Source organism: Ruditapes philippinarum, unplaced genomic scaffold (assembly GCF_026571515.1).
Source record: "Ruditapes philippinarum isolate M1 unplaced genomic scaffold, ASM2657151v2 ctg3190_1_1_1_1, whole genome shotgun sequence".
NCBI classification, from domain to species: domain Eukaryota; kingdom Metazoa; phylum Mollusca; class Bivalvia; order Venerida; family Veneridae; genus Ruditapes; species Ruditapes philippinarum.
In genome coordinates, this window is record NW_026855495.1 from 104,231 (window position 1) to 126,815 (window position 22,585).

The 22,585-nt window shown below is 33.7% G+C and overlaps 1 protein-coding gene across 1 annotated transcript; it reads right to left on the reverse strand.

Moving 5' to 3' along the window:
• Positions 1 to 11,742: 11,742 nt before the first annotated feature.
• On the reverse strand, positions 11,743 to 21,685 carry LOC132743542 (uncharacterized). Its single transcript, XM_060732072.1, has 6 exons — positions 21,535 to 21,685; positions 21,166 to 21,220; positions 19,215 to 19,544; positions 16,154 to 16,453; positions 13,448 to 13,747; positions 11,743 to 12,809 (listed from the first exon to the last, which is right to left on the reverse strand). Exons 2-6 carry the CDS (start codon positions 21,191 to 21,193, stop codon positions 12,790 to 12,792), a joined length of 978 nt encoding a protein of 325 aa, XP_060588055.1. The 5' UTR covers positions 21,194 to 21,220; positions 21,535 to 21,685; the 3' UTR covers positions 11,743 to 12,789.
• Between the last annotated feature and the right edge of the window lie 900 nt (positions 21,686 to 22,585).

The window sequence follows — 22,585 nt, forward strand, 5'->3', positions numbered from 1 at the left end:
CTGGTAAAGAGCTGTCAGGAGTTTTTAAAGTGGTGAATTTAAACAGTGTTACAACAGAATGAAGATTTCTGAAAAAAGTAGATGGCTAACCTATTATATTTTGGGCATCATTTGACTTAGATAGTGTTAATGCTTAAAGTTGAAGACAGTATAAAATTCATCAAGAACATTGGAATCCAGAATTAAACCTCAAATTTGACTGATTTACTATAGAACTAATAGTACGAAAATTCACCGGGCCGAGTCCACATCCAATTGGTACGAGCGATCTATCTGACTTAGAACACAGGTAGTTTCCTTTGTTTAAGGTGAAGATTAAACATGCTTAAACGATTTTTTTCTTCAACAATTACATAGGGATATCCAAATATTTCTTAATCAATCTATTTGGCCTTATTGTATGCCACAGTTGATCGGAAAAATGGTATAATTCATGTTCTTTCATAAGTTACTGAAAACACAATCTTATGAATGATTGATTTCAAATTCCTTTATAAATTTCTATCACAATAGAGCAGTCAAAAATTCAAAATTTCTGAATGAGAAAACATTACAATTTCGCAACTTGAGAATTTTGTTGTTATTCCTATTAATTCCTCATCTAAACGATTCGATGACGTAACACCGTACACATCGCTTGAATAAGAAATTAAAAAGCAGGACCACTAACCGAAAAATTCTCTTAGACTGAACTCATTGGCGATGGCTGTTTATTAAGAGTGGGCTCATTTGATAAACGGGCAGGTAATGTTCATTTAACATTTCCTTAACGGTTAAACCAACCTAAGGGGCAGGATATTTGTTGGTTGTCCGGCAGAAGTTGAAAATATTTTACTTGACGTATAGATTTGTTTATTTACTGTATGCTTTATATTCACACTGCATTGTTGTTGTTTTTTTTACCTCATCCATAAACTGAAAAAGATTACAAATGTTATCATCCCTTCAATATAATGATAATTTAGGTTTATTTTCATTTTGTCAAAAATGTGTTTTTCTACCGCTTAAAACCATATTTATAGTAACACCATACATGTATATTGTACTATTTTGCTCCGGTGGATTCATACAGACAGACAGACAGAGAGACAGATATTTTATTTACATTTGTACAAAGTACATCATCTACATACATGTATAATCCATAAATAATTAAATATATAACCTGTCAACGTGATTAAAGAAGAATATAGTAAATAATATAAAAAATGTTTGTAGTCAAGTTTACAAAACGGTATAAAGTGGAGATGAACATAAATTTCGTTCAGTGTAAGCGATATTTGAACAAAGCATGTTTAACATAAAGCATATCATTTCCTTAGCATTGCAACCGCAGCCCAGTCACCGTTCGGAAACTCCACCTTCTCCGCCACCAGTGCAATCCCCTCCAAAAACAGAAATGAATGTACATACACGGTGTCTGCTATTTTGAGTGAGCCGGACATTCAGGATGCGATTATTATAAAAACTCTGAAACCGTCGTTAACAAAAGCGTTTGTAAAATTTCTTTTACAATATAGATTGATTAACGCATTTCATTTCATTATTGCTTGTGCTTTTTGATGATGAAATGAAGAAATAAATTGGTAAAAAAACTAGTGCTGTCTGTTAAGAAGGGAATTATACTACTTACTTCACTACATGTACCTATATGTAACCCGCATAAAACGTGCACATAACGGGTTTTTCCTTTAAGTTGAATGCAAACATGATAGTTATATCAAACACTTTACTGTGATGTGTGGGATATATCAAACACTTTTAAACCTCTCTGATAGGCCGAGAGGAAACAGCTGTGGTCTAATGGATATTTTATTCTATGACAGGGATTAAATAGCCGGAACGTTTTTTACGGCTACACCATCTCTCTACTTCCTTCTTTCGATTTGCAAGTCTATGATAAGGTTGGATAAGGTTTGTCAAAAATAATTAACATATGTCTGTTATTCTTGCCGTTTAATTTGTAGTTGTTGAATTTAAGGTAGTATTTGGATTATGGTTGGTTTATAAGGGTCGATGGTTATGGTTTATTTGGGATTTTTGTTGTTTTTTCATTCGAACCATGAATGTTCTGCTGTGAGCTGCATTGGTTTTGTACGATTTAGATAATTAATTTAATTTAATGTTATTACATTATATAAATTAGTACAGTTGTTTGGAATGAGACGTAAAATGTATTAAATTTTTTTTCTTTTCTTCATGCATTTATACAACTTCTCCCGAGCGAAATCTTCACAGCAACATGTCTAAGGCTAAAACAAAAAGCAGAAGCCGGGCGAGGGGCCCAGGGGTGGATATGCTTGGCTTGTCGGAAGCAGTCCGGCAAAAAAGGAACACCCCAATTTGTGAAGCGTCTACCGGGTCAGAGCAAGTTTTGCAAACTGGGTCGTATGGGCAGCCTCCAGTGGTTGCTATTGCCGATGAGATAGAGCCCACAGGTAGCACAGAAGGTAATGTTGAGTTTGTTTCTGGCCCAATGTTGTCTGTGTACATGATCAGTTAGGCCTGCATGTTGCTCCTGTCACTAAAAATAGGATTATTTCTGGTTCTTATGTTGATTTTGCTGTGCTTTTGGAAAGTCAACCAGGCGAGCCGGCTCAGTGCCTGAACATTAGCTCATCTGGGCAATTGATTATAAAGCCTGTACAGCCATCCAAATCAATAAATTCAATTGCAGACTTGACTGATGCATTCTTGGTGTATGCGTCTATATATTTGGCTGCACATCCAAATAGGATTCAGGAGTTCCTTAAATATATGAATATCATAAGGACTGCTGCAAGGCGGCATGCAGGGATGGGATGGAAAGCTTATGACCAACAGTTCCGGTTGCGTCTTGCAGTAGACCCTACTGGTATTCGTTTTGATAGGATTGATTATGAGCTCTGGTTGCTCTTTGTAGGACCTTCCAATCATTATGGTGCGTTTACTGAAAGGGTTCAGCCAAAATAATGCTATGATTTTAATTACAATAGGTGTACTATAGTGCAATGTCCGTATAGGCACATTTGTTTGAACTGTGGTGGTAATCATCCTTTTAACATATGTAGGTCTTATTTTAGCAGGATGCAGTTCCAAGAAATAGGCCATTCTGACCAAGCAGGGCATCTGCCCCCTCCCCCGGGGCCCACGCTTTGCCGGGCCTAGATTTGAAGTAAGACCAAGATCCACTCCGCCGAATACTTACTTCAAATTTGAACATTTATGCAAATGTAAATAAAACAGATGCTGAATTACTTAAAGAGGGTTTTTTAAAAGGGTTTCGTATTGGGTTTACTGGAGAAAGAGTTTCGAATGATGCTCAAAATTTACTTTCTGCACGTTTGCGTTCGCATATTTTACGGCAAAAAATCATCAATGAGTTGGAAGTTGGTAGGTTGCTGGTCCATTTAAGTTTTCTCCAATAAGTAATTTAAAAATTTCACCAGTTGGTCTTGTTCCTAACTCTGATGGTACTTGGCGGCTTATCACGCATGTATCTTATCCGGAAGGAAGTAGTGTTAATGATGGTATCAGTGATGATTTAAGTATGGTGAAGTATACTTCTTTTGATCAGTGGTAGACATGATTTTTCAGCTTGGGTTTAACGCTGAAATGGCTAAACGTGATATAAAATTTGCATTTCGTCTTCTTCCTATTTGTCCAGACGATTTTTGTTTATTGGGTATTAAAGATAATGAGGGTAATATTTATATAGACAAATTTTGCCTGTGGGATGCAGGGTGTCTTGTGCTTTGTTTGAAAAGTTTTCAACATTTTTGCAGTGGTTAGTTCGTAACTTTGCGGAAAAGGATTCTTTGGACCATTATTTGGCTGATTTTATTTTGCGGAACCTAGCGGCACAAATAATTGCAGTGATCTTGTTTCTACATTTTCAAGGGTGTGTGGTGGTGTGAGGTATCACTTTGTTTCCAGAATTTTGTACTTCACAACAGCAGGTGTCAAGTGCCGTGTTGCAGCCGTAAATTGTTGCCCCGTACTTCACTTCAGTGTTGTTATATTTTCTGGTCCTTCGGGATCATTGATGCCAACACTATAAAGTGTTGAGAATTGAGTACCGCTCAAGCCGGTGCTAGGGGGCGTGAGGGATGTTGCACTTGTACATTATCCCTCATGTACAGACTCAATCAAATATGTAATATAATATATGATATGATATAGGGTTGGAACTGGATTCAGTTCTAATGATGGTAAGAATCCCGTTGATTAAGGTAGAAGAGTTGCGTACGGTTATAGAGCAGTTTCTTCAGAGAAAAAAGATCACATTACGGGGGTTTTACTTATTTAACCTTTTGTAACCATGACAACTGTTAGAATTTCACTTGGCGACGATTCATTTTACTTACACTGTCTCGTTTATAGGAACATGGTGGGGCTAAGACCGAGGTTTGGTGCACCATTAACCGGTTTAAACTCCCCAGCAGTCATTATTATGCTGCTGACCGTTCCAAGGCGGCGCCCCACTGTGTTCCTCAGATGTATGTCTATGTTGTTTCATACTGTTTTGGTGACACTTTTGCTTTGTGTCCCTTTGTTGTTTTCTCGTCTACGGTAAGTATCTTCCCAATTGCCTCTAGTTTTTTTATTTCTTTGATTACCCCCCCCCCCCTTCCCCCGGTCTCCTGTCCCCTTCCCCTTTGTGGGCCTATTATTATTTTCTTTGAATTCCTAATCAGTTACAAATTATTTATCATTTAATGATTAACGTGTCGTTGCCCTGTCCCTTTTATGTTTGGGGTCCACCTGGGCTCCTTGCCATTGGTTCTTGTTGCTGGGTCATATGGGGGTTGCGTTCATTGAACGCCGCCTTTCCTTGTTGATCTTGTTTTTCATATTTTACAGTCTTTGGTTGGGAAAACGGCGATTTGCAGTCAGGCTATAGGGTCAGTTCAGGTAAGTTTTACTGCGTATAGATGATAATGCATTAGTAACTGTCATTAATAAGCAAACTTCAAAATCTAAGAGGCTTATGCAGCTTGTTCGTGAATTTGTGTTGTTAGTGATGGAATTTGGGATTATTGTTAGATCTTTACATATTACTACTCATTCAAACTCAGTTGCTGATTCAATTTCTCGTAAACAGTGAAGACGTTTTCGGGAGCTGCTCCCACATGCATGCCGGGAGCCACACCAGATACCAGCAAGATTTCAGTTTATGATATCCAATCTGAATCGGAACGATTGTTGAATGTGGCTTTTGCGGACAATACGGCAAATGCTTATACTAATGGATTTAGCTGTTTCGAGTCATTTAGGAATATTTACAGTCTACCAGTAATTTGGCCACCAACTACGGAACAGTTAGTTATGTTTGTGTCTTGGTTATCTTTAAAAGGCTTATTTTATTCTAAATTTTACCAGTTCATGTTAAATGTTGGATTCTGCTTAAGCCGGTGCTAGGGGGCGTGGACGGTAACTTGCACTTTCCAGTACCGTCCATGAACAGGCTCAATCAAACCGAGCCTGCAACATTTTCAATTTTGCCGTGTTGGGCTTTCTTTAGGGATTCTGTATTTATCTATTTTATCACACTCTACAGCCCGTTTGCATGTGAATGCTGTAGGTTTTCAGTGTAAAATGCGGGATGTTTTAGATGTTTATACATGGAAACAATTAAACGGGCTGGGCGCTGGCGATCAGGCGCTTATCGTCTTTATCTTAAGCAAGAGACGGTTTGGGCACTGCCTCATTTAGCTTAATGTTTGTTGCTGTTTTGTAACCATGTTTAGGTCATGTTTAATAATTTATTTTTTCTATTTCGCCTGGTTTTGTGAATAAGCTGAGTTATAATTGAACCAAAGTTGTTCTAGGTAGATGCAAGGTTTATTTTAGTGCCTGGGATGATCATTCATAAAGCAAGCTTTTGTTGTAGTCAGAAGACGCCCAGAAGGTATCAGTCTTGGCCTGAATTGTGCTAAGGTGCTGTGTCAAGGTTATAGTGGTTTGTAAATATTAGATGTCGTCAAAACAAAACAATGAGGGCAATAATGGCTATTGTGGACACGCCAGATATATTAGTTTGCATTTTGGTGGTAATGATTTAGGTCGCATAGGTTTTTTCAGTGTTGTTATATTTTCTGGTCCTTCGGGATCATTGATGCCAACACTATAAAGTGTTGAGAATTGAGTACCGCTCAAGCCGGTGCTAGGGGGCGTGAGGGATGTTGCACTTATTCATTATCCCTCATGTACAGACTCAATCAAACCGAGTCTGCAATTCTTATGTTATTTTGTTGTGATTAATGCTTCCGAGGGATCACTTTGTTTCCAGAATTTTTTATTACTTGGGGACCATACGCCGCTTTTCTTGGAATGGCACGGAAGTGTCACATTGAAGGTTCCATGATAACCGCCGTATGAACACATCTGCGGATGTTTCTAAATTCAAAATTTTACTACTTCATGTTTAAATGTTGAATCCTGCTTAAGCCGGTGCTAGGGGGCGTGGACGGTAACTTGCACTTTCCAGTTTCGTCCATGAACAGGCTCAATCAAACCGAGCCTGCAACATTTTCAATTTGGCCGTGTTGGGCTTTCTTTGGGGATTCTGTATTTATCTACATTTGAAGAGTATTCGCCTTCACATAGATTTTATAATAAACTTTATAAATGACAATTTTCATAACTGCAAAATTATGTGGTCACAGACACTACCACGTACATGGCGTTATCCTGATAATCTGGCTGCCATGGAGGAATCTAGAAAGAGAATTAATGCGAACGCTGCGACAAAGATTATCGCAAAAAATGGTGCCTATATTAAGCATCCTGAGTTAAGGGAGGTAACTCCAGAACTGTTTGCAACAGACTGGGTTCATTTAACTTTCCTTGGAAATTGTATATTTATCACACAATTATCATCTGCATTACAAGCATTTATTTGGGATGGGATACAGTGTTTCGAATAAATTACTTGGCATCTGAATGTTTCTCGTACTCATCCAGTAAACTGTACCGATAAATTGTATTTTAGTGATCGCTGTTTCCAAAAGAATATTTTTTCTCTTTGTTCTTTTGGCAATGGCTTCAGCGAGTCACAGATTTGTCTGTGAAGCGCTGAAGCCATATGGCGGACAGCGATTTACGAACTTCCTTTATCATACTTACGTTAGTATTCTTATATTTTAAATCATAGACATCTGTATGGCTATACGACTGACTCCCAGGGTCAGCCATTGATGTTCACATACGCGGTGCTCCATTTTCGAACAATTAAAATTCAAGTTGTGCATTAAAATTCAGTTTTGATCTGTGAACTATTGCCATCAAGGAGAATTAAGTTAAACTATTTGTGCTATATTTCGCCAGTGAAATTCATTTCATCTATTGGAAAGTTAGTTATTTCAGTTAACGTTAACCCAAGTTGGGCTTGTGATTGAATTTTTAGCCTTTCGTGGCTAGCACGAGTTGGGCTTGTACTTGAATTTAGCCTTTTGTGGCCATACGCCGCTTTTCATGGAATGGCACGGAAGTGTCACATTGAAGGTTCCATGATAACCGCCGTATGAACACATCTGCGGATGTTTCTAAATTCAAAATTTTACTATTTCACGTTTAAATGTTGAATTCTGCTTAAGCCGGTGCTAGGGGGCGTGGACGGTAACTTGCACTTTCCAGTACCGTCCATGAACAGGCTCAATCAAACCGAGCCTGCAACATTTTCAATTTTGCCGTGTTGGGCTTTCTTTAGGGATTCTATATTCATCTATTCTGCAATTCTCTTGTAATTCTGTTGTGATTAATGCTTCCGAGGGATCACTTTGTTTCCAGAATTTTCATACTTCACAACAGCAGGTGTCAAGTGCTGTGTGGCAGCTGTATAAAGTTGCCCCGTACTTCACTTCAGTGTTGTTATATTTTCTGGTCCTTCGGGATCATTGATGCCAGCACTATTAAGTGTTGAGAATTGAGTACCGCTCAAGCCGGTGCTAGGGGGCGTGAGGGATGTTGCACATATCCATTATCCCACATGTACAGACTCAATCAAACTGAGTCTGCAATTCTATTGTAATTTTGTTGTGATTATTGCTTCCGAGGGATCACTTTGTTTCCAGAATTTTTGAACAGTTTGCTGGTAGGTCGCTCTTAATGACGATTTGTCTGGCGACTGAATGACTAAATTTGGGTCAACTGATGAGTACGGGAAGTTCGAGAACCATGCCAAGACATTGCCAAACCGGGTACAAGAACGTCATGAAGTTAAATGTAAATGAAGAAAAAAAAATTAAAATTTACACTGGAATTTATCCAATATTTAGGTCGGTGGAATGTGGCACGACAGATGTGCTCTGGTGAAAGCCAAGTTTGAAAAAAGCAAGATAAATAGCTTAAAGTATTTTGGCAAAGGGTTTTCACTCGGATGGCTGTCGGTCCAGTGTCGTTCGGCAATCGGTTGACCTCGAATCTACCAATAACCCGTCTGGCTGGGTAATATCAATTTCTTTTGGCGCGGATCAATATCCAATCAAAAAGAGGGGGGAAGGGTAATAAAACAATTTATTTCGTCAATTACGTTATCTCGTTTCTTGAGTGCACGATGTGTTTGAGGGAGTGGACAGGTGGTGGAAGGACAGGGGTAACAAAATTTGAAGACATTTTTGACAGCGACACTAGTCTTTGATCTGCATTATTGATAGAAGAACAAAGCTCAAACGGCAACAAACGTCTATATTTTGCTTTAGTTGATCTGAAGTGAACCGTGACGCGTTGTGGTTTAAACTGTACAAAAAGGTATAAATGGTTACATTCTGACAATGTTTAGAAACCAGTACAATATTGTTAAACCGAGTATAACATGTAAGAATGAATTGTTTGGTTTTGTTGAAATCGCAGTGGACTAACGTCAGGTTCAGACAAATTCGCCAACATTTTTTTCCTTATTTATTGAAGACATCGAATCGTTTTTGCAGCAAAAAAATACAACTGGTCTCATCATTTATGAAGTTTGTCGTGTAATTCTGTTATTTGCGGATGATATGGTAACTAATATGTGGCTATTATGTAGAAGATTTACAGTCGAGACTGAATTCTTTGCGCGAATATTGTGACAGATGGGGTAAGAGGTAAATACTGTAAAAACCAAAGTTGCTGTTTTTTAGGAAACGAGGGTCAGTTAAAAGAGATGAACATTTCGTTTGTAAGTTTTTAATGATGAACGGTTTGAAATTGTTGATTACTTCAATAATTTGGGAATTACATTGAGTCACACTGGTCCTTTCGTTTTAAATGTTTTTAAAAGGCAAAGCACTCAGGAAAATGCACACACTGTTAAATAAATCTAAAGATATAACATAAGTCCGGATATTTCATTGCATTTTTTATGCAATCGTCGGATCAATATTTAATTACGGTTTGTCGGACCGTATATGTCACAGAACGTATATGTCACATGTGTGGGACATATTCGCCTGAATTAATCACAGCTGCCTTTATGTGCCATACGTTTCTGAAATTTGGTAGTAAATGCCTGAACGTCACACATTTTACACAGTAAACTTACATTAACATCGTCGTTTTAACCTTTGTTTATCAACATTAATAGATCACCATCATCATCATTAGCATAATTAATACATTATCATCGTAAATCTGCAATATGTTTGTGTAAGTCCACGCCGATTTTCTCATCATTTTACCAGTGAAATGACTAATATGACTGGATTTGTCGACAATATGTGCTAAATATTTTTAACATTAATATTTATTGACTTGAAGATAAAATTTCGACTTTTTATGCCCCACTCTGAGGGGGGGGGGGATTTAAACATTTTACTTGTCCGTGCGTCCGTGTAGTATTTGAGCTAAGGTCATGGATCTTTAAGCGAATATTAGTCACAAAGTAACATGAAGGGACCGTAACTATTTGTTCAAGATTTTTGTATAACTGATCGAAGGTCTGTATCAATAACTCATGTCCAAACTTTCAGATAATTTGCTTACTGCGTTTAGCAGAATAAGTTAATATGTTGTGCAAATTTATCCAAAATAAAAAGCGTTGCAACGCCTCTCACTCAAATTGGCCCAAAAATCGCATGAAAATCGATTATCAAGGTAATTCCGAGTATAAAACAATATAACACAAAACAACAATACAGTAAACGGTTTTCTATGTAAATTCATATTTATTGAGTAACTGATGACACATGATACTGTATTTTCGTTTATACAGCTATTCTAATGAATTTTATCGTTTAGATGTATACGTTTATCATGGAAACTGTAATTTTACAATAAATCTAATCCCATTAAATATATTTGTGTGATTTTTTAATTCAACATGCATATACATTTTTACGTAAAATATCAAAATTACAAACTTCTATTGAAGGACCAAAACTCAAGAAAACGCCCTTAATCAGATAAAATTACATTCTAAACAAAGCATATGGAAACTGTAATTTTACATTCTCATGTATTTACATGTATTTTCACATTAAGGGCGCCATTTTGTTCAAAAAATCTGATAAATAAAACATTGTTTGTCGAATTTTGTTGTGAAAGCTATCTAGAATGAAAGGAAATGGTCTAACTAAGAAAATGAATCCGAACACTAATATCTTTAATTCAGTCGTTAACGCTGTACAGACGTTTTAAGTGTTGTTTACGTGACGTCACAATGTAGCGCCAAACAGCACGTGCAAAACAATCAAATCAAGTACGCTATTTTAATGTCGCAAACGAGTTAAGTTTTACACTTATTTCACTTTTAATAATTTGTATTTCGCTTGAAAAATTATAAAGTGAAATAAAGTAAACAAACAAAGATTTTCCAACGTTTTCAAAATTCGTTATTCTCAAAATGTTTCTACACACGGTAGATTTAACGACAGTTTTTTTTTTCAACCCACTGGAACAGCCTTTAAAGAACGTTTCTATGGGAAACTCTTAGGGGAAAACAAATTTAACCACCAAACATAAAGTCCAACTTCATAATGATAATTTTATTTTTTCTTGACGTGTTAGAATGGAAATAGATATTAATTCTTCGTGCATTATTGTATAATAATGCACGTTTTTCGTTCAAATGCTTTGTAATTAATCACTCAGGCCTATCGGCCTTCGTGATTATATTACTACACTACGCATTTGAACTCAAACCGTGCATTATTCTATAACAATGCACTCAGAATTGATATCTATTTCCTAAATAAATCTAGTCCCATTAAAAATATTTTTGTGATTTTTGAATTTACCATACATTTTACGTAAAATATCAAAATTTAAAAATTTCTATTGAGGTCAAAGCTCGAGAAAACGCCCTTAATCAGATTAAATTACTTTCTAAACAAAGCATATTTGGTAAATGTGTTATAAACAATACAGTTTAATAGTTTAAAAAAAGGAATAAACAGGCAATGGAAGTCTAAATGCAAAAGCTGATTAATTCTATCTGACTCGATTTCTTGTGTCCTAAAACCACAACTTAAGCTGTAAATGAGATCTGTTTTACGTAGAGAAAGCATGGAAAGTTTGTATATGAAACTTTAGCTAGAAAGTCAGATGTACCAACACGTCAGTAAACAATAGACATAATTGAGCCGCGGCATGACAAAACAAACATAATGGGTTTGCGACCAGCATGGATCCAGACCAGCCTGCGCATCCGCGCAGTCTGATCAGGATCCATGCTGTTCGCTATCAGTTTCTCTACTTGTTATAGAGTATGCAAGCAATGGCATGAATCCTGATCAGACTGCGCGGATGCGCAGGCTGGTCCGGATCCATGCTGGTCGCAAACCCATTATGTTGGCTTTGTCGTGACGCGGCTCATATGTTTGGAGAATAATAGCATAAATTGGCATTTAATTTAGATGCATAACTGTGTCAAAGATCCGTATATTATCAGTGACTTCATTACAGATACGAATTATTCATACAACAAAAGCGACAAATTTGCTATCCTTCTTTTCTTAAAGATGAAAATCGTGAACAATTAAATGTGTCCTTGAAAAAACAATTTTAACATTTTTATCTTATTTCAGTGTCTAAAAGAAAGCTAACATAATTGTGATGACTTATTTTCTTATAAATCATGTCAATATAAGAATTTTGTATATGACAAATTGTTTTTGAATGAAAGTTGTTATATATTTATGCAAGTAAAAAAAACGTGAAAAGGTTTTTAAAATAGTCTTAGGTTAGCATGCAATAGCTATGAAAAAAATAATCACGATGAAACTCATGAATGCGAAATGTGTGGCATTTATTCGAATGACAAAAGTAACTGCGTCTGTTTAACAAATACATCACTTTTACATTTATAAGTAGAATGATATGCGTTCTTTTATTGCATAAATGAAGAAATGATTTTATTTTCATTAATATGTTGCTCATGTTTATTTATCATAGTAAAAAAAGTATGAAAAAGGATAACCCCGACCCCTCACACCTATTAATGGTGAAATTAACAGATAAAATGTATTTCTATCATGCAGTTGCAAATGCATTGATAAGAACAAAAAGAAAATACAAAACATCATTTGCTGAAAAGCGTATGCTGGGTTTACAGAATAAAAACTACAGAATGAAAACCTTCATGATCTTAGAATATAACAGAAACATCATTATCTCCCCATGAAATGACCTAGAATATAAACAAATATAAGCCGATAACTTGAAAACGAGGGCGAAATCCCAATAACTTAATTCTATATATCTAGTCTTGTATGTTTTCTGTTATAGAAATGATTATGCTTTTGAAAGTATTCACAAACATTTTCCAGTGCCGATTTGTGTATAATAATAAAATATTCTTTTTCTTCATTTTGAAGAAGCAACATACTGATGATTCTATCCTACAATCTCAGTTTCTGAAATGAAAATATACAATAGATATCTTATTCATCAAACATGAAACAATAAAAGTATAACAATAAGGGAGTAGTAGTCTAAAAGCAAATTATCTAAAGCTATTCGCGCATTTTCACAGTTAAAAAGTATCTAAATATTTTAAGTATCAATGTTCACAAGTTCATGAACAGGCTCAATCAAACCAAGCCTGCAACATTTTCATTTTTGTCGTTCTTTAGGGATTCTGTTTTTCTCTATTTCATGATCTGGTGAATTGGATTGCTCATTCTTCAGAAACGAATTTTCTTTATTCTTGAGAAAGGGTCAACATGACTTATACAACGTTAAATAAAATTGTTCTAACATCGTGTTAGGTACTTCTGACATAAAATATGAAAGTGTATGTTATAATCGTTGCAAAATGTGCACAAAGTAATATTTTGACCTAAATACAAAAAAATATAAGTATCTTTTGGAAAACTATAACAGGACGCCGAGAACGAAATATTTTGAGAACTTAAATCAAAATATTAAGAGGGGAATAATAGGCTTTTAGTTTTACGATACACGTGTACGTGAGTAATGTTTAAAAATGTGAATATTTCTGTGAATGTCTTTATATAATTATTATAGTAGTGTGCTTCTTAGATTTACTTACGTTCAGCTGTTACAGTTAAAGTAATTGTATGGTTCCCAAGTGCTGTGTACGAACATCTGTAGCTGCCAGAATCATTTGTATATGCATTTGATAGAACCAAATCCTTTTTATTACTGGCATATTGCAATCTACTGGCAGCCGGTGCAGCAGGATTAATTGCCTCAGATGGATCATCTTGATTTGTGTAAATTAAAGCATTTGGTGGACCGGTCCATGCTGGCAGTGTAAAACTTCCAGTTAAAGTACATGGTAAAGTAACATCATCACCTTCTGTTGCTGATACTGATACTGCTGTCTGACCTTCAGAATATTGGTAATAATATGATATTATCTTGATATACAATTTACTTTAAAAGCGAACATTAACCTTTCAAAACATATTGTGCAAATATTTCACACACAATATCAGTAACATTGTCCCAGTCATCGTTACAATTTTTTTTTATATAACAGAGATGTGAAATGAAACTTATTCGTAACAAACCTAACTTGTGTACACTTTTATGTTAGGCGCACAGTTCTTGTAAGTGCCAACACATTATGCTCAAGGATGTATGGCATGTTTCTTTTAAAGAATTCTAATCGAAAGACCATATAATGGACGACAGAAAGCCATCGATACCAAATTTGATTCAAGTATAGTCAAATGTGTCTATATGTGTAATATATTTTGAAACTCTTCGATGTTCTTTTGTTGCAGGAAATTTGTATGCTAAATGGCTCAACCTAAAATATTCATAATCAGTGTTCCTTATATTGATCAATTCTTCCATGGGGTTTTGTAACTTCTTTGGTATTTCTAAATTACTTGAAGCAGCTGACGGAGAGTTTTAATATATTTATATAATGCGTATAACAACCGACGAACCGACAGCCACTCCTACTTGGACTCCAATGTCCGATTCTATTATTGTCATCACTGTTTTAATACATTTTATTTTTCATTCTTAGTTATAATGACAAAAACAAGCTGATTCATATTCTACATCTGCTTGGTACATTTTTATAAAAGTTAACTGTTGGACAATATTTATTTGTATACCTTTCATTTCATATCGGAAGCTAAGTTTTAAGTACTCTATGTGATTCTTCTAAATAAATCTGTTTTTTATCATGTATATACCTGTATTTAATTTCAATTATAAAACAAATCAAGCATGTTTATATTTAAATTAGAATTCTGTTCCCATTATTTGTGATGTTCTACATGTTGAGCGATTCTTATCACAAAGATTATTACAATTAATATAGGATTACATATTTTTCATAAAACATTCTTATTTTGATAAACATTTAAGTCCAATGCCTTTATATGCATTTCTAATGCAATTAAATAATGCTTTTCTTCTTGCATATCATTCAGACGTTTAACAATGGTCACTTTGTGATAAGAATTATCATTATTCATTCATCTTGCTGAGTCGCACGGGGTTGCGTTTATTGAACGCCACCCTACTCTGAAGGTCTTGTTTTTGATATCTTATTTAATCAAAACTTTCATTTTTTGATAATATTATTTCAAATAATTCTCTTATCTTCATTCTTTTAGTTTATTTATTGTTATTTATATTATTGCTATAGATATTAGACAACATGGACAGCTCTGCAGCTGAGGAATCCACAAAACACACAGTTATTTGTAATCCAGTATTTACTCTACTACAAAGTTTATAACATTTTCTTTTCTGTAAGCTGCAGCAAGTTTACTTAGATAAATAATTAATTGATCTGAAGCTGTTTGTCATTCTTATTTTAATTTTCATTTACAAAACAAGCCAGAAAACTTTAACTGTTCCTAATCTAAATATATCTTTCTAATATTACCGTATATACAGTAGTATTAACGATAATGCCATACGTTCCCAGTTGTATATCACGGCAGTTTTGCCCAAGTTTGATAAAATACGATATTTCTATAAAAAATAAATATCTGTACATTGTGCGATGAAAAGTTATGAAAGAATGTTCCAAAAGTATGTTTACATCAATACATGTAAAGTTATTTAATAATGGCCCGGAGCAGCATAGAAACTGCGTAGTAAAAAAATAAACTATACTGTTTAAACAAAGTGACTTTTGATCTAGTATGGAACGATACAAGTGCCCTGTGTGATTTCTTTTAATTTCATTAATATTTCCAAAAAAAGGCTTTATTAGATGTCTTTGATACTGTGCAGGTTTTAAAAGTATTCAAAGTATGTTTGCCAGTTGTCAGTGGACAAGATGTCAGGGCGCTTATATTGCTAATCATTATACTACTAATTTCAAACGGTGGATTGGATGGTACATTATTCAGAAACGAAACTTTTTTTTCTTGAGAAATGGTCAAAGGGTCATCGTCTTAAAAATTGTTCTTATAGCATGTTAAGTGAATATCACATAAAATGGTAGTGCTTTCTATGAAATAATCGTTGCAAAATGTTTTGGTCTCAACATCAAAATAAATAAGTAGCGTTTTGGAAAACTATAAAAGGACACCAAAAAAAATATTTTGAGAACTTAAACATGAAATACGATAGGAAAAATAATAGGCCTCTATTTTAAAGCCAATAAATAAGTGTTTATTAAGTTAGCTAAAATAATATAAGTTTTAAAAGATGTATACGAGTCGATACACATACAGATTGATCAAGTTTTAAAATGTAAATATTTCGGCGAATGTCTTTATATAATTATTATAGTAGTGTGCTTCTTAGATTTACTTACGTTCAGCTGTTACAGTTAAAGTAATTGTATGGTTCCCAAGTGCTGTGTACGAACATCTGTAGTCGCCTGAATCACTTATTTGTGCATCGGATAGAACCAAATCCTTTTCATTACTGGCATATTGTAATCTACTGGCAGCGGGTGCAACAGGATTAATAGCCTCAGATACATCATCTTGTAGTGTGTAAACTAACAAACCTGGTGGACCTCGCCATACTGGCAGTGTAAAACTTCCAGTTAAAGTACACGGTAAAGTAACATCATCACCTTCTGTTGCTGATACTGATACTGCTGTCTGACCTTCAGAATATTGGTAATAATATGATATTATCTTGATATACAATTTACTTTAAAAGCGAACATTAACCTTTCAAAACATATTGTGCAAATATTTCACACAACATCAGTAACATTGTCCCAGTCATCGTTAAAATTATTTTTTTTTATAAAACAGAGATGTGAAATGAAACTTATTCGTTATAAACCCAACTTGTGTACACTTTTATGTTAGACGCACAGTTCTTGTAAGTGCCAACACATTATGCTCAAGGATGTATGGTATGTTTCTTTTCAATTCTAATCGAAAGACCATATAATGGACGACAGAAAGCCATCGATACCAAATTTGATTCAAGTATAGTCAAATGTGTCTATATGTTTAATATATTTTGAAACTCTTCGAGGTTCTTTTGTTGCAGGAAATTTGTATGCTAAATGGCTCAACCTAAAATATTCACAATAAGTGTTCCTTTTATTGATTAATTCTTCCAATGGGTTTTGTAACTTCTTTGGTATTTCTAAATTACTTTAAGCAGCTGACGGAGAGTTTTAATATAGTTATATAATGCGTATAACAACCGACGAACCGATAGTCACTCCTACTTGGACTTCAATTTCCGATTCTATTATTGTCATCACTGTTTTAATATATTTTATTTTTCATTCTTAGTTACAATGCTTGAAAATAAGCTGATTAATACTCTACATTTGCTTCGTTCAGTTTTACAAATTAAAGTTAACCGTTGGACAATATTTATTTGCATACCTTTCTTTGCACATCAAAAGCTAAGTATTAAGTACCCTATGAGATTCTTCTTAATAAAACTGTTTTTGGATCATGTCTATACATGTATTTAAAGAAACCAGGCATGTTTAAATTTAAATTAGAATTCAGTTTAAATTATTTGCGATGTTCCACATTTTAAGCGATTTTTTCCTTGACAGCACATTAATATTATCCAAAAATTTATACAGAGATATTGGGATGCTTGATAAACAGAATCATATATTTTCTGATTACCAATATTATTACAATCAATATATGATTACATATTTTTTCATAAAATATATTTTAATATTGATATCCATTTAAGTCCAATTCATTTATATTTTATATTTCTAATGCAATTAAATAATGTTTTTCTTTTTGCATATCTTTCAGACTTTTGACAATGTGATAAGGATTATTATTTGTGCTGTTTGATGTCCTGCTGGGCTCCTGTCTTGCTCATTGAACACCACCCTACCTTGATGGTCTTGCTTTTCATATCTTATTAAATCAAAACTTTAATCTTTTGATGATACGATTTTCAAATAACTTTTATCTTCATTTTTTAGTTTATTTATTGTTATTTATATTATTGCTATAGATATTGGAACAACATGGACAGCTCTGCAGCTAAATAATCCAGCTAACTCTACAACAAAGCGTGTAACTTTATCTGCAAGCTGCAGCAAGTTCAGTTAGATAAATGATTGGTTGATCTGAAGCATTTTGTCATAATTGTTTTATTTTTCATTTACACAACAAGCCAGAGAACTTTACTGCTCATAATCTAAATATAACTTTCTATTATTACCGTATATAGTATTAACGCTAATAATGTACGTTCCCAGTTGTATAACACGTGTAGTTTTGCCCAAGTTTGATAAAATACGATAATACTTCTATAAAAATAACTTTCTGTACATTGTGCGATGAAAAGTTATGAAAGAATGTTCCAAAAGTATGTTTTCATCAATACAACTTGTAAAGTTATCTAATAATGGCCTGGAGCGGCCTAGCAACTGCGTAGTAAAAAGTTTAAACTATACTGTTCATACGACTTTATTGACTTTGATCTAGTATGGAACGATATAAGTGCTCTGTGTAATTTATTTTAATTTCTTTACCCATTCCAACAAAAGGCTTTACGGTAGAACATCCCTAATGGGCACTGTAATGAACTGTAAACTTGACAACATAGGACAGTTATATGCCTTAAATGTCATCTGTATGCAAAATTTAAACCAAATTTACCGTGTGGTTTATGAGTTATGGACATTTTTTAGAACTATAACTTTGCCATTTGAAGGGCTTTTTTCAGAAATGAGGAAGCTCTAAATAATCTATCATCATTATGAAAAATGTTTTCCTATTGCTCATTGTTAAGAAACAAATAATGACATTAAGGTAACAAATTAAACAAGCAAAATAATTGTTTTTAAACGAAATGTTTTAATATGTATAAAAATGTAACACTGCCCCACTCACTTTTAACACTTATTTGACCATTTCCCTATGTAAAAAGCCTCATTTACAATATCCCTAAAAGTTTCCACAATGAGGGGCTGTTTTCAAAGTTTGCCTAAATTTTCTTAAATGGATATTGGTTGGTCTTGCAAAATATAAAATACTTTTGCCGTGTATCTTTTATTAAATTAAACTTTAAAAATATCTGTTATCACATGGAAAGGTAGCGCTTACTATGAAAGTATATGTCATAATCGTTGCAAAATGTGAACAAGTAGTAATTTGGTTTCAATACAAAAACATAAGTAGCATTTTGAAAAACTATAAAAGGACACCGAAAACAAAATATTTCTGAGAACTTAAATTATAATATTATAGGGTAAATAAAAGGCCTATATTTTAAAGCCAGTAAATAAGTGTTTATTTGGTTAGTTCAAATAATGTAAGTTTTAAAAGATGTAGAGATACACATGTAGGTTGTTAAAGTGAATATTTCTGTGAACGTCTTTATATAATTATAATAGAATTGTGCGTCTTTCATTTACTTACATTTCGCTGTTACAGATAAAGTGATTGTATGATCCCCAATTCCTGTGTACGAACATCTGTAGATGCCAGAATCATTTGTATATGCATTTGATAGAACCAAATCCTTTTTATTACTGGCATATTGTAATCTACTGGCAGCGGGTGCAACAGGATTAATAGCCTCAGATACATCATCTTGTAGTGTGTAAACTAACAAACCTGGTGGACCTCTCCAGGTTGGAAGTGTAAAAACGCCAGTTAGATCACATGACAAATTAACATCAACACCTTCTATTGCTGATACTGATTTTGTTGTCTGACCTTCACAATATTGGAAGTGAAGTACGTATACTGTAAAACATGAAAATGATATTTATAGTTCGGTAGTTGTTAATTATCTAAATTTATCTGATACAATTTACTTTTAATAATAAAAGCTTACATAGCCATTTCAAAACATAGTGTGAAGATATTTCAAAGAAAATCTCAGTAACATTGTTGTTGTCATCTTTAAAATCATTTTTATATTAAATTTACACATTTCGTTCAAAAACCAAACTTTGTTTGTTTGTTTGTTTATTTGGTTGTTGATTCGGGTTTTACGTCAAACCGACACAGTACAGGTCATATGGTAACGTTCCAGCTTTAATGGTGAAGGAAGACCTCAGGGCCCTTCCCCATGCATCATTTCAGGGACACGAACGGCACCTTAGTAGAACCGCCAACATTCCGTAAACTAGTTTAATAGCTTCCTCACTTTAAAGAATTCAGAGTCTCTGTCGAGATTTAAGCCAACCGCGGCGAGGGGCAAACTTTTGTTTACTTTTATGTGAGACACAGTCACTAGTAAATACGCCTCAACAAATTTTGCTTCAGTTTGGACGGTGTTTCGTTTCTTTAAAACAATTCTAATCGAAAGATGGCAAAAATTGCCGACATAAAGACATCGATCCTAAAGAAGTTTATTAAATTATTTTGTTGTTTTTGTTGTTGTTTAAATATATATAATGTGTGGGATCTGACTGCCTTAAAAGGTAATAAAAAGCTTGAAATCTTTATAAAAGTAACATAAACTAAAATATAACTTTACTGCAAGGGCGCTAGTGTTTCAATATATGTTTTAAGGAACTTTAATGCTAATAACTGTTGCGTTGTCAATTAAAGTAGAAAATCAGTTATACTTGCATTTCACTTTACTTGCATGACTTACGTCAGCATTGAACAAATGTTATCTTATAATTTACCAAATCAAAGTGTGGAAACATAAAGCTAACTGTGTTTTTCTTTAGATTTTTGTATGTACGTTTGATATTTCTACAGACTTGTAATAACAAGGACAAAGTTATACGTCTACCTAAATAAACGTTGGGCGTACAAAAATTTGGCGGCAAAGCCGAGTTGTTTATGCATCAAAATTACTAACCATCACATTCAGCAAGAAACTTTACACCAATTGCTTAGTACTGGTTTGTTCAAGGAGTGGATTCGAGATTGTGTCAGAAAGAATCTGGAGACAGGGTGATCCCTAAGACGCATTAAAACCAAAAAACGTTCATGGAAATTGCACACTCGGTTTGATTTAGTCTGTTCATGTTGGATAAAGGAAAGGAACAACGTCCCCCACACACACTCGAGCACCGGCTTAAGCGGTTTTCAATCTCCAACCCTTAATAAAATACTGGATTCCATGATCCCGAAGGATCAGACAAATATTACAACACTAAAGTAAAGTAAGGGGCAACGTTTTACAGCTGCCACATGGCACTTTACATCAGCTGTTGTGCATATATAAATCTTGAAAATGGGTTATTATAATTAAGGATTATAAGCTTAAATGTAACAGTAACTACACAATCGAGATAAAATGAATTCGGTATAAAACAAAATATAGTTTATATGAGCTTAACTGTTAAAATCATTTGTACATGCAAGTTATTCATTTTTTGTTTGTTACAAATTGCTCTGTACTTACATAATACAAAAACAAACACCGAGTTCATCTTTTATGTGACTCTTATTTTGGCAATCTGTCAAAACAAAAAGACTTTCTAAACCATAATTCAGTTAAAATATTTACAGTATTTACAACCAACGTTCAAATAGTTTAAAATTACATTATGTCTCTAACATTTCTGGTATTACCTTATCAAGGAATATCAGATTGAATAAAACTCTTTTTTTCTGGAAATCAACACTGCTGGAATTTCTTTAATGCAATTTCGAGACACTCCAGAAAATTATCTAAAAATATATTTAATTTTCTTGATAGGATAATCAAACTGGAAATGCACGTATTACAACATGAAATATATTTAAATAAAATTAAGCTATTAGATCTTACCTGTTAAATTCAAAATGTTGAAGGTACGAGTTTAATACAATATACGCACTTCGTAAATAGAAATATATAGATAATGTATCCAGTAAAATCTTTCATCAGACAATTTAAATATATGAGTATGTTTGAAAGATTTTCAACAAGTGGATTTTGTTTGTATATAATTTATTTTATGTGCGTTATCTGTTATCAGTCGGCCTGCAATGTGTGATTTATGTTACTTCATACCCAGGATAGATTATAAATTAGACTGTTTAAACATTCGAAAATACATAGTATCAATTTATTGACAATAATGGTACACTGAAGTAAATACAGTGTGGTGAGGTAATATATATAACAGGCACACAAAATACAGAGCAATGGTCAATGTCATTTTCTTATAATATCAAAGCAACTAAACTGCTCTTAATGACTTAAAGAATTTACAATCAAGACAAATATTCACTATGAGAGATGAACAGATTTATGAAAACAAGATTTATTACACCATTAAAATTTACTCCACTATAACTGTTTATAGATATAAACAAACACAACGATGAAAATATCCTCGAGCTATTTTTATTTGTAGATAGCTCGAGTAATTCTTTTAAGAGTGAAATATGCCCATAAACAACTTGTGGCAACGTTTGTGATTAAATCTACTCTTATGCATATTGAAGACCAGATATTTCAATTGTTAAATGAGGTTTGAATACGGTAATATATTGATTTCTAAGTTTCAAAAAATTCAAAATATTTTTTGTAACATTAAGAATATTTTCCAAGTAAAATATATTTTAAAAAAGTAATATCAACTTACTAATAAATATTTTCCCTCAAATATTCAAGTCTTAAAGATTTAACTTTTATCTTTTTTAAAGTAAGTTTGTACAGTCTTAATTTTACGCATTTCCGATTTCTAAATTAATGAAACCAAAGAGAACAAAAAAGTGAACAATTTCTCTCTCGCACGATGCATTCTATATGTATATGTGTTAATCATAGTTTACTAAATGATATACATGTAGTGTACAAGGTAAATTGTTATGTACAAATACACGAAAACAAT